The sequence below is a fragment of the Lepus europaeus genome, chromosome 2 (assembly GCF_033115175.1).
Source record: "Lepus europaeus isolate LE1 chromosome 2, mLepTim1.pri, whole genome shotgun sequence".
Classification (NCBI taxonomy): Eukaryota; Metazoa; Chordata; class Mammalia; order Lagomorpha; family Leporidae; genus Lepus; species Lepus europaeus.
The window spans coordinates 2,693,626-2,705,865 of NC_084828.1; the positions used below are offsets into that span (position 1 = coordinate 2,693,626).

Below are 12,240 nucleotides of genomic sequence, written 5' to 3' on the forward strand. Positions count from 1 at the left end.
GCTGGGGGGGGGACGTGACCCTCAGCAGCAGCCCTGCGCGTCGCTGGCCGCTGTGGCTCCTGGGTGTCTGTTGGGGATGCGGTGTGTGTGGGCTCACCCGCTCCTCCGCGGTCCTGCGTAGCTGCCCTCCATTTTCACGTCGACCCTGCGGGCTTTCTCAGCACCTCTGTTTGGCCTGCTCTCCTTTGTTGTGGGGCTGCCCTGTGCGTGGTGGGCTGTTTGGCATCTCCCCGGCGTCTGCCCCCACCATGACAGCAGGAAGGTTTCCGATGTCAGAGGGTCCCGGGGGCCAGAGTCAGTGTGGTGGTGCCGCCTGCGTGAGGCTGTGGCGTTTGCGCCGGGCGCCGGGCGCCGGGCTGCTGCTTTCCTGCTAGGCCTGTGAGTGCTGGTCAGTGTGCGCAGGGGCTCACGCTGGGAAGGTGCCGATCGACAGCCCAGGTGCACCCTGGGAGCTTTGCTCTCTCAGGGACACCCGGTGTGGCTTTCTTCCTGGTCACCCACCTGAGGGGACCGGCTGTTCTCTCCGTGTGGCTTTTGCTTGCGTTTCTTGGAAGGACCCTGAGGCCGAGCTAGGGCGTCCTCTTCCGTCAAATCCTACTCAGATCTGCCTGTTTTCTGTTAGGTTTTCTGAATTTGCATTTCCTGAGCACGGGATCTCTTTGGCCTTATGAAAGTTGTAGGTGTAGTTGCTACCCCATCTCCTGTTTGACTTCTTTCCTGGTGTGTTTGGATGAGCAGTGTGTGTCCTGTCAAGGACGCCTCAAGGCCGTGACGCCATCCACGTCCTGACCCACAGTCCCCCACTCTGTGCAGGGGCTGTGTTTCCTGGCACACAGTAGATTTTTTTCCTTCCCAGACACCCTTGCTCCTCCTCCCATCTGAGAATGTCTTGAATTCTTCCTTTTTATTTTATTTTTAAAAAGATTTATTTATTTGAAAGAGCTGCAGGGAGACAAGGAGAGACAGAGGTCTTCCATCTTCTGGTTCACTCCCCAAATGGCAGCAGCAGCTGGGGCTGGACCAGGCGGAAGCCAGGAGCCAGGAGCTTCATCCGGGCCTCCCGTGTGGGTGCAGGGGCCCAAGGGCTTGGGCCATCTGCTGCTTCTGTCTCAGGTGCATTGGCAGAGGGCTGGATTGAAAGCAGAGCAGCCGGGACGTGAATTGGCGCCCTTATAGGAGGCCGGCATCTGCTTCACCGGCCCCACCACGGGCAGGCCCGTCTCCTTCACTACTGAAGGCTGTTTCTCCCGGCCAGGGGTCCTGGGGTCGGTGGTTTCTGGCCTCCGTGGCTGGAGCTGAGATCCCAGCAGCACTGGGCTGCTTCCTGGGGGTGAGCGGGGCCTCCTCTTCCTGCTCTCAGGGTTCCCTGATTTTGAGGCTCGGCTCTCCGTGCCGTGTCTTGGCATGGGCTGCTTTTAGGTTTATCCTGCTTGGTGCGCACACAGCTTCGTGAATCTGTAGGTTTTTATCTTTTAGGTTATTACGTCTTAGCTTTCAGGCCTGCTGTTTCTCTGCTTCCTGGGCCACCGTGACGCGAGCGTGAGGCGTCTGCTGCGGTCCCGCAGGAGTTCACCTCGCCGCCCCCTCCTCCCTGGGCTGCTTGTCTGTCACCAGATTGGGGAGTTTCGTCCTGGCTCACGGCTCACGGCTATTTTCCCCTTTGTCCCTCCACTGTGTCTGCACCGAATTTTTAAAGTTTCAGGTGCGATGCTCTTCAGTCCCGACCTCTCTGTTGTGCCGTTTCTTTGGGGGCTGCAGAGTTGCTGCTTTACATCTTGTCAGAACGCTCGGTCGCGCCGTCTGTCTGGGGGCAGTCACACGGCGTCAGCTGTCTGAGCCTGAGCTGAGCCGTGGTCGTCTGCAGAGCTCCGTCTCGAGTGACGTGGCTTCGTGCTGCTCCCGTCTGCTGGTGCCGTTTGCTTCCCCTGACCCTTGTCCCTGCGGGTGCTGCTGGGCTGCCCCTGCCTGCATTTCTCCCGTCTTCCTTCCTTCGGAGGGACCGCCCGCTCCCTCGCCCGCCTTGTGACCGTCTCTCCTGAAATGGCCTCACCTGTTTGTGTCACGTTGGTCTTGGCCATGTGACAGTTCTGCCTTCATGTATCTTACTCTCAGTGCTGTAGAATTAGGGTGGGGGCTCGGAGGGAGTAACAGGGCCTCCCCGCTGCTGGCAGGGCTGCCTCCTGCCCCTCTTGGTGTGGTCGTCTCTGTAACCTCGGGCCCTGCTTCCTGGAGCCTTCAGTGTCGTGGGGAGGAGGAAGGTCGGATCAGATGGGTTGATGGGTGGGAGGGTGATTGGCCTTTCTGGGGGATACGCGTATTTGTGGGGACATTGGGTTCTTTCTTGGGGTTCTCCTCTCCATTTAAGTTGCTCATCTGTTACTGTGTGTTTTCCGCTAGAACCTGTTACGGGCTGAATTGTGTCTCCTCAAAATTCCTGTGTTGAAGCCCCAACCCTAGTCCTAGGCTGTGGCTATGCCTGGAGATGGCACTTAGGAGGTCAGTGAGGGCCATCCAGAACGGCTGTGTCCTTCTGAGACGAGGCTGGAACACACGGATGACCACGTGAAGTGCAGCAGGGGCCAGCGGCCCGGAGGCCTCAGGAAACCGGCTCTGCTGGCCCCGCGATCTTGGACGCCAGCCCGCGGGCTGTCGGGAGGTGCGTCTCTGGGGCTTCAGCGGCCGTCTGCGGCGTTTTGTCCTGGCAGCCTGAGCAGCCGGCACGGGTACCTCAGCACGTGGGTGGTCTGCTGGTTCTAGTCTGCTGCAGGGACTGAGGGAAAGAGGCCTCCGGCACGGGTACCTCAGCACGTGGGTGGTCTGCTGGTTCTAGTCTGCTGCAGGGACTGAGGGAAAGAGGCCTCCGGCACGGGTACCTCAGCACGTGGGTGGTCTGCTGGTTCTAGTCTGCTGCAGGGACTGAGGGAAAGAGGCCTCCAGGGGAGGGTTTCAGAGCTGCTCGTCTCTTCCTTCGAAAGGCAGACATGTGTGCACGCACGTGTGCACATACACACACGCCCCTTCCACCTGCTGGTGCTCGCTCTCTCTCTCTCACACACACACACACACACACGCCCCTTCCACCTGCTGGTGCTCGCTCTCTCTCTCACACACACACACGCCCCTTCCACCTGCTGGTGCTCTCTCTCTCTCTCTCTCTCTCTCACACACACACACGCCCCTTCCACCTGCTGGTGCTCACTCTCTCTCTCTCTCTCTCTCACACACACACACGCCCCTTCCACCTGCTGGTGCACTCTCTCTCTCTCACTCACACACACACACACCTTCCATCTGATGGCTCTCTCTCTCTCTCTCTCTCTCTCTCACACACATACACACCTTCCATCTGATGGCTCTCTCTCTCACACACAGACACACACAGACACAGACCTTCCACCTGATGCCTCTCTCCCCAGATGCCTGCAGCAGCCAGGATCCTGCAGATTGCTCTGGGTGACAGGAAGCCACCGTCTCCGCTCGCTAGGCTGTGCATGAGCGGTCAGCTGGAATCTGAGTGGACTGGACGTGTGCTGCAGGTGTCCCAAGCAGCTTCTTGGCCATGCCCCAGATGCCCGCCCTGGGTGAGGTTCTGGGTTTTCGGTGTGTGTCACAGGAGCTGGGCTCCACTCAGTGTGAGGGCCACAGTTCCTGTTCCTTTCTCGCCCTTGTTACACTGCCCATTGTCTTGGGCCTTCCTAAGAGTTGCTCCTCAGTTGACGTCTTGTCTGGCAAGTTCTCCGGCTGTGACCCGCGTTTCGGTGCCCTGGTGAGTCATGGTGTCCCAGACCTTTGGTGTGGGTGAACGTGAGTAGAGGGAGAAGTACGCTGTCAATTTTATGGCAGTCTTGGTCTTTCGGTGGCCTGTACCCATGGGCTGTGACCTTCCCAAGAGTGTCTCCCACTGCCCTTAGTCGGGGATGGCAGGAGGGTCTGCTGTGGGCGCAGGCTCTGTCAGTCTTCCCTGTCAGTGACCTGTGCGGGGACTCCTGGCAGCACTGTGGCGTGGTGGCTGTCCCCTGCACGACCACCAGGGCTACAGCCTTCTTTCCTCACCCTGGGAACCTGGTGGAGCTCCTGGCAGCAAAACCCCCAAGGGTGGGTTCCCACCAGGGCTGCAACCCCAGGAGTTTTCTGCTCTTGGTAGCGCACCTCAGCTTCCGGCAGTGTGTCAGCGCGCTCATTAAGTTCCTGGTGGTGCCAGCCCAGGCCTCTCCTCCAGGGAAGCAGGGTCTGCAGGCCTCTGGGTTTCCGAGGGCAGCTGGTGCTGGAGCCTGCGTAGTCACTGGTCTTCCTGTGTGAGGACGGGGTGCTGCCCTCCGTGCTCCTGGCGGGATGGGCTGGCGCCAACAAGCTGCAGGTTGGAGGGAGCACAGCCAAGGAGGACGGGAGGATGGCCTGGGCAGTGTCCTGTGTCCTGTGTGCTGTCGGGCATGGCAAGGAGCCGGTGCAGCCCAGTGCAACGGGGAGGGAGGGCTGTGAGAGCCCAGGAAGCAGCCGGGCCGGAAGGGGTGTGTGTCTGCAGGAGGGCTTGTGGGAGTCCCTCTAGAAATCTGGTGTCGGAGTGGCAGGGCTCAGGGGAGCCCCTGGGGCTCCGTGGAGGCGGTCTGGCTGCGCGGCATGGCTTAGCCTGGGCACGCGGCTGTGGTGCAGGCTGTGCTTGTCCGCTGCGTGAGGGATCAGTGCGCACGCCGCGTCTTCGGGTGATCACCCAGGGAGGAGCGTGGGGATCAGGAGTCGGCCCTGGGCCCTGTGAAACGCGCTGGCAGCACATTGCTGGGATTCGGGGAGTGGGGTGGGTGGGTTTTCCTAGGTGTTTACTGGTGGAAGCCTAGGACTGCAGGAGAAACTAGGGTTGGCGAGATGGCGTTGAGAGTCACTGACAGATCCGTGGGATCGGAAGGCCTGATGTAGCAGAGGTCACCAAGCGTAGCAGGGCGAGGGGGAGGCTGGGTCAGCCTGGATGCTGCCGCTTCAGTGGGCAGAGGGGCAGGGACCTTGATGAGCGTGTTGTGCGAGCCAGCGCGCGGAGGGAGTGGCCAGCTGTGGCAGGAGAGCTGGGCAGTACCGGGTAGCTGAGGGAGCGGGGAGGGCAGGTGGTGTGTTCGGAGGCACAGGAGAGATGGGAGGAGGAGGCAGCTGACAGCAACAAACAGCTCCTTCTAGAATGTTCCCAGAAGGGAAACAAAAACTGGGCAGTAACTGGGGGTCCAATGAGGTCAAGGAGGAGGATTTCCTTGCCTTCTTGCTTGTTCTTTGAAGTTTGTATCACAGGGCTTGTGTTGCTGTGTGCCCAGGAGCACGCCCAGGAAGCACGGCACACAGCCTAGGATGTTGCCGATGTGGGCCAGGCTTGGTTCAGAATCCAGCCGTGTCTCCGTGGGCCCCAGGAGGGGGAGGGCTTGGCGTGTCCTGGGGGCGTCACCAGCAGTCTGAGCCCCTGCCTAGTTGTACTGGGAACATATTGGCAGCAGCCCAGAGTCGCCTTCGTGGGCGACAAGGAGGGTCTTCTGGATTCTTTAAATATAATTTCAGCTGTTACACAATGTGAACGATTGTGAAAAGGAGTTTTACGGGGCTGGCGTTGTGGTGTAGGGATAAACTGCCTAGTGATACCTGCGTCCCATACCAGTGTCGGTTTGAGTCCTGGCTGCTCTGCTTCCGGTCCGGCTCTCTGCCGATGTGCCGGGGAAGGCCTCAGAAGACGGCCAAGTGCTGGCCTCACCCTGTGAGACCTGAATGGAGCTCCTGGCTCCAGCCTGGCCCAGTGCTGGCTGTGCAGCCATCTGGGAAGTGAACTGGAAGATGAAGACCCCCCACACCACCACCGTCCCACCCCTTTCTGTCCTCCCTCCTGTTGTTTCAAGTAAATAGATGAATCTTTGTTTTAAAACAAAGAATTTTAAATTACCAACTGCTGTTTGAACAGAGACTATCATTATAGTGATTATCAAGACTTTTTATGACATTTATTACGTATTCTCAGGGATTGTATCAAGTCATTTGAAACATTCAGTGCAGTGTAAAGGGGCTGGCATTGCGGCACAGCAGGTGAAGCCGCTGTCTGCGGTGCTGGCGACCCTTAGCAGAGCGCTGCTCCGCTCACAGCCCAGCTCCCCGTTAACGCACTAGGAGAGCACTGATGGTGCCCATGTGTCTGTGGCTCTGCCACCCACGCGGGAGGCCTGTATGGAGTTCCTGGCTCCAGCGTTTTGGCTGATGCAGCCATTGGGGAGTGAATTAGCATCTGGAGATGTCTGTGTCTCTCCCTCCCTCTTTGTCACTGCCTTTCAAATAAACTACGCCTTAAAAAAAGAGTGTGCTCACATAAGTAAATTTCTCTTGAGTTAGGTATTATGTTTGAAAGCTTTGTATGAATTCATTATTTAATATTGTGTACTTTGAATTTTATTTTACTTTAATTCACAATTTAGAAATAAGTTTTCCCGTGAGGTTTCATACTGCCACCCTGATCCCCTCTAGTTGACCGCCGTGTGCCCCACGGACAGAGTGGAACGTTCTGGAAGCACTGCCCTGATGACAGGCATCTGAGAGGCGTGCTGTGCTGCCACCCTCCTGCGGCTCATCCTCCTCTCCTGCCTGCCCAGTGGCGAGTTAATGTCGGTGCTTACGTGGCCAGCACTGCTGTTGCCCACCGCTCAGCCGTGGAGTAAGCGCTGCCTCATTCTGCTTGGCTCTCTGTGCTCACCCTCAGGTTGGCGCTGAGCCCCGCACCCGTTCTCCCCTCTCTCCTGAGGCAGGCGTGCTCGTGAGTCCACATTGCCGCGAAGCCGCTCCTGGAGCGGCCCGGCCGGCTGGGCGTCCCCGCAGCCCGGTTTGCCGAGGTTCTCTGTCCCCGTCTGCTCTCCACATCCCGGGCTCGCTCGCTCTCGGCTTCCTCCCTAGTCTCTGGAGGATGAGTGTGTGGGAGGGGACTTTGGAGATACTCGGGAGGGGCTCCCCGGGGGCTGGTGCTCTTGCTGGGGCTGGTGGTCAGGAGGCTCTGAGTCCTTGGAGCCCGTGTGGACCATGAGGTCCACCTCCCTGTTGCTGTAGCTGAGTTCATGGTCGTGGCAGGAAGTGAGCTTGACGAAGTGGGCACCGAGGCAGTGCCAGCCTGGCATCCGAGGTGGGAGTGGGTGTCACTGTTGGAGGTGCAGGACACAGCCTGGTCCTTACGCGGCCCAGGATGCCCCGCTCTCTCCCGGCAGCACGTGGGTCCATGACTGACACGCTGGGGGTGGGCACTGGGAAGCCAGGCCCGTGTTTCCCATTCAGCCCAGGGATGACCTTGCTCACGGCGTGGCGGCGTCTGTAGACGCAGGGGTGGTGAAGTTCTGGGCAGCCCGCGGCTGTCAGGCCGGCTTCCCGGAGGGGCCGTCGTGGTGTTGTGGGTGGCAGCGGTGGCGTGGACTGTGGCCGTGAGTCCCTGCACGCCTGTGAAGGTTGTGTGGGTACCATGGCCAGAGGGCCTGCGTGGTCGGTTGTGCGGGAGGCGTTGCTGATGACCTTGAGGGAGCTGCCACGCCGTCACAAGCAGGGCATCAGCGGGCAGACGCGGTGACGTGCTCGTCTCCGCCCGTCTCCACGGGGGAGGCACCAGCACGACCCACTGGTGTTGGCGGGATCTCGCTCCGGGAGCTGGTGGTGACCTTCCTGTCGAGGATAAGCTTCCTGTTCTCAGCCTTGACCGTGCCGTGGCCTTGTGGGTGGACTCACACTGGAACGTGAGCCTGGTAGTGGAGGTCAGTGATGGGGTTAAAAAGCAGCCCTGGAGATCAGGCACCGGATGCGGCCACGCCCGTCCACTCCGACCTTCACCGTCCGGCATGTCCTGGGGGCGCACGGGCAGCTGTGGCTGTCTCAGACGCGGGGGAGCAGAGGGCCCGTTCTGTGATCTAACACCCAGTGCTGATGAGAAGTTTTGGTTCCTGATTCTTTGTGCTCGATCTGCTTTTGTAAGTGTATCAAACCTCGGGTGTTCGTTTTCTGAACTGAGATTTCATGGTGACGTGCCTGTGTGTGTCACGTGTGTCCCTATTCGTTTGCCTGGAAATTTGGAAGATGTATCTTTCAATTCTGAGATCTCTTGAGTTACTTTGAATGATTGGAGGTGGCCTGGTGCTCCCTTCTGTGGTGTGTGTTCATGCCGGACCCGTTTCCCATTTCTCTGTCTTGTAGCTCTACTTTCAAGAGATTTTCCATACTTCTGTTGAAGGCTTCCTCTCTGCCATCATGAGTTCACTTTGTAATTCTTCTGGTGTGTTCTTTTTGGAATATCTCTCTTAAAAAGCCTCAGGCCTGGCATCGTGGCAGAGCTGGTTAAACTGGCATCCCACGTTGGCGCGCTCATTTGAGTTCTGGCTGCTCTGCTGATGCTCCTGGGAGGTGGGGGAAGAAGAAGTGCTTGGGCCGGTGCAGTGCTACCCAAGTGGAAGACCAGGGTGGAGCTCCTGGACCCTGGCTGCAGCCTGGCCCAGCCTTGACTTCTGGCAGCCATTTGGGGAGTGAACCAGCAGATGGAGCGTCTGTCTGTCTCTATCTCTCCCTCTGTCCAACTCTGCCTTTCAGATAAACAAACATTCAATGAGGGAAGTTTTCTTCTCGCTGCATGAGCTCCTTGTTTTTCCCTCCTCTTGTTTTATTTAAAATGATACCTGTCTGCCTTTTCTCAGGGGTCTGGTGCTGTGCGGTTGTGGCCATGTTTTATGCTGATTGGAGGTGGGCCTGCGGTGTGACCTGTTGGGGACCACAGGTCAGCCCCTTAACTGAGTCCCCTGGGGTTCCCCTCGCTGCCTGAAGAAGGCTCCTGGTGTCTTCCGCCTGCCAGCTCCTGAAATGGGGGAGTGTGTGTGTGGCTGGCGCGTCCCCACCCTGTCCAGCAGGACCGCCGTCCGGGGCTCCCGTCCCTGCCCCGGGCTCTGCAGTGTGGCTGGCGCGTCCCCTCCTGTCCAGCAGGACCGCCGTCCGGGGCTCCCGTCCCTGCCCGGGCTCTGCAGGAACTCATTTCCAGTCCTTGAGGAGCGGGCACAGTGCAGAGCTGCTTTGTCCAGGAAGCAGGTGCACTGAGTTAGGACTCGCCCAGGGTGACGTTCTCCTCCTAGTAGGCAGTAGTGTGAGTTTCGACAGTCAGACGGACTGCTCCACCCCTTGTGTCAGCCCTCCCCTGCCGCACGCTGGCGGCTCTGGTCTGTCTGCTGCTCCTGGAGAGGATGTAGAGCAGTGTGTGGCATTTATACGTAAGGCGTTGGGGATGGGAGGTGCGGGTGTTTGCATCAGCTGTCAGCGTCTCTTCCTGAACGTTTCCCGTTGCATCCAGTGGGCCACAGTCTGTGTGCTTTCCTCAGCTGAAGGGTGTCGGGCTCCGAAGCTGTTGGCAGTTCTGAGTACAGACACTAGAAGCGGGGTCTGTGTGCACATCAGTTTTTATCCGTCTTGGCTGAATACCAGGAAGTTGGGTGTCTGGGTTGTGATGGATCTCTCTGAACTTAAGAGGAAGTGCCAACTTCCCCAGTGGCTGTGCCGCTTGACATTCTGCCAGGGGCTTAGGAGGGGCCACTCCTCGTTCTCGCCAGTGCTGCTGCCTCCAGGGGCAGAGCCAGCACTTGAACCCAGGTGCTGTGGTGTGGGATGTGGGAGTCCCAAGCAGTGTCCCCTGCTGTACCCCACACACATCCCCACTGTAGGCTTCTGTGAGTGTGTGTATGTGTGTCCCTGGCTGTAGCCATTCTGTGCGTGTGTGTGTGTGTGTGTGTCCCTGACTGTAGCCATTCTGTGTGTGTGGAGAGGTATTTCTGTCCACTGGTTCACTCCCTACATGGCCACAATGGTCAGGGCTGTGCCATGCCAAAGCCAGGAGCCAGAGCTTCCTCTGGAGGTCTCACGTGGTGCAGGGGCCCAGGCACTTGGGCCATCCTCTGCTGCTGTTCCCAGGCCACAGCAGGGAGCGGGATCAGAAGAGCGGAGGTGGAGCAGCCGGGTCTTGAACCAGCACCCAGATGGAATGCCGGCACTGCAGGGGATGGCTTTACCTGCTATGCCACAGTGCCAGCCCCTAGTTTGAAAAGCTTTTAATGTCTGCTATAGAGTTTATAATACACTCTTTAATACAATATATTTTTAAATAATAATATTCTGCTTCAGGTACAGTCCATTAGCAGGGGGTTGGAGTCAGGAGATGAGCTGAGTTGAACCCAGGTTCTCCAGTGTCTTTTCTGATTGAGTGCTGGACGCTGTCTGTAGGACAGCAGACTTCTGTGCTGGGCTGCGTAGTGACCAGTCTGAGCCTTGGGGACCACCTGTGTCAGGGCTCGCTGTTGGACAGCTCTTCCTCTGGTGGTCACTTGCAGGTCCTTTTGCGTAGATGCAGGACTCAGGATGAGGTGCTGGTTTTGAGCCTGATCCCAGTGACAGCTGGCAACCAGGAAGTGAATTAATGCATGTTAGTGAATTAGTGCGTGTCACTAGAGAGTGAGGATGAGAGTGGGTCCACCCCGTTACCCGTCGTAGCTTTGAGGCAGGCTGTTTCTTGGTCTTGCCGCTGCAACTTAGTGGGACTTCCAGGTCCTTCATTCCCTGGGCACGCCCATGGCAGATGATGGGATTTGGTGTGACTGTGGCCGGTGACACTCACGGGCCCTGAGCAGGTTCTCTGTCCGTGGCTTCTGCAGTTGGAGTGAGACAGATCACAGCCGACGCGGAGGGGCCTTGCGTTCCTGGTTCAACACTGCATCGTTGGGTGGTGTTGAAGGCGGGTGGTTACTGCCGGCCGGTGCTTGAGTTCTGTCATGCCGAGTTCTCCGTCAGAAGTGACCGTGTCTGGATTAGCCGCCGGCAGCGGGTTTCCTCTAACCACGCGTGTTGCCTCCCCTAGATCCAGATGCAGAGGTGTGCCTTCACGTCCTGCGGCTCGTCCAGTCCGTGGTCCTGGAGCCAGAGGTGTTCTCCAAGACGGCCTCCGAGTTCCGGAGCTCCCTGCCCCTGCAGCGCATCCTGGCAATGTCCCGGAGCCGCAACCCGCACTTGCAGACCGCGGCCCAGGAGCTGCTGGAAGACCTGCGCGCCCTGGAGCGTGACGTGTAGGTGCGCCCTGCCCAGGGCTTGCTGAAAACGCCCGTGTCCCCTCTCCTCCCCAGGTCTCTCACTTTGTTCCAAAACTGCTCCTGTGTGCCCCGTGTTGGAGATGGCCAAACGCAGCTCACTAGAGATGGACATGAACTGATGTGTATCCCGCACCACCTCCTTCTGGAAGTGACCGTGCTCATGGGCGGTCCGTTAACTTTGCCCCAGGGGAGGCCCAAGCAGAGCCCCACTCCGGAAAGGCCGTGCCGGTGCTGCCTGGGCGACGGCTTTCCCGGAGCGGCTGCTTGTCCTGGTGTACGCCTGTGGCCTGTGGGTGCGTCCAGAGAACCGGCCAGCATTTCCTTAGAAAGCAGTTCACTCCCTCTCTCGTGCGGTGACGCCTCTGCGTGCAGGTCCACCCCTGTGACCCGTGCACCTGCTGCCTGGGGCCGCATGGACATTTTAGCTCTGTATTTTTGGTGCTCTTGTTTTTGAATAAAGAAAATCGGAAGAGTCACTGTGTCACAGCCATCGCTTTCCGAAACTCTGTATCTTCCGTCTGCTTTGTGCCTCTGGCTGGGAGAAAGCTCTCCTCGCCCTGTCTGGAGCCCGTCAGCTTGGACGTCCAGCTTTGCCGTGAAAACAGCACCGAGGGCTGGCGCACGAGCGGTGGTCAGGCTTCCCCAGGGGCAGCTCCATGTCTGCCCTGCGCACGGTGTGCTTGCGCCCCAGCCCCCACCAGGTGGTGCCTCTGGCCTGCTCGCTGTCACCCTGTCCAGTGTGCCCTGGGCACAGTGCCCCACAGACGCCAGGGCCTGTGTGAGAGAGAGCCTCCCTCTAGTCAGCTGCCAAAGCCCCATGGGAACAGCCCCCCTCCACGCGCTTGTTCAGGCCCTGGGACTCGGCACTCGCAGGAGCAACTGCAGAGGCAGGTGTCCCCGACGGCGGCGTCTGGCACGCGGGCCCTGTCTGTGCTGTGTGTGGGTCCTGGGTCCTGGAATAACTTCCTCTTTCTTGTGGGCGGATTTCTAGAGGCGATGTGTGATTTGTGGCTGGGGCCGAATGAAGGGGTCCCCACCTTCATTGTGGGGTCCCCACAGTGGCTTGGGTGTCACGGCCAGCATCTCGTGAACACCAGCTCCTGAGAGCCAGAGCCGTGTTGTAAGACAGATAAAATTCCTG

The 12,240-nt window shown here is 58.9% G+C and overlaps 1 protein-coding gene across 2 annotated transcripts in view; it reads left to right on the forward strand.

Annotated features, from left to right (window-relative positions):
- The window catches only part of HSF2BP (heat shock transcription factor 2 binding protein), an 85,182-nt gene extending 73,956 nt beyond the window's left edge, over positions 1–11,226 (forward strand). For both annotated transcript variants that reach the window (XM_062175106.1, XM_062175114.1), the window contains one exon: positions 10,871–11,226. In XM_062175106.1, coding sequence (XP_062031090.1) covers positions 10,871–11,079 — 209 coding nt within the window. In that variant the 3' untranslated portion in view covers positions 11,080–11,226. The remainder of the gene's footprint in view (positions 1–10,870) is intronic.
- Positions 11,227–12,240: the final 1,014 nt, after the last annotated feature.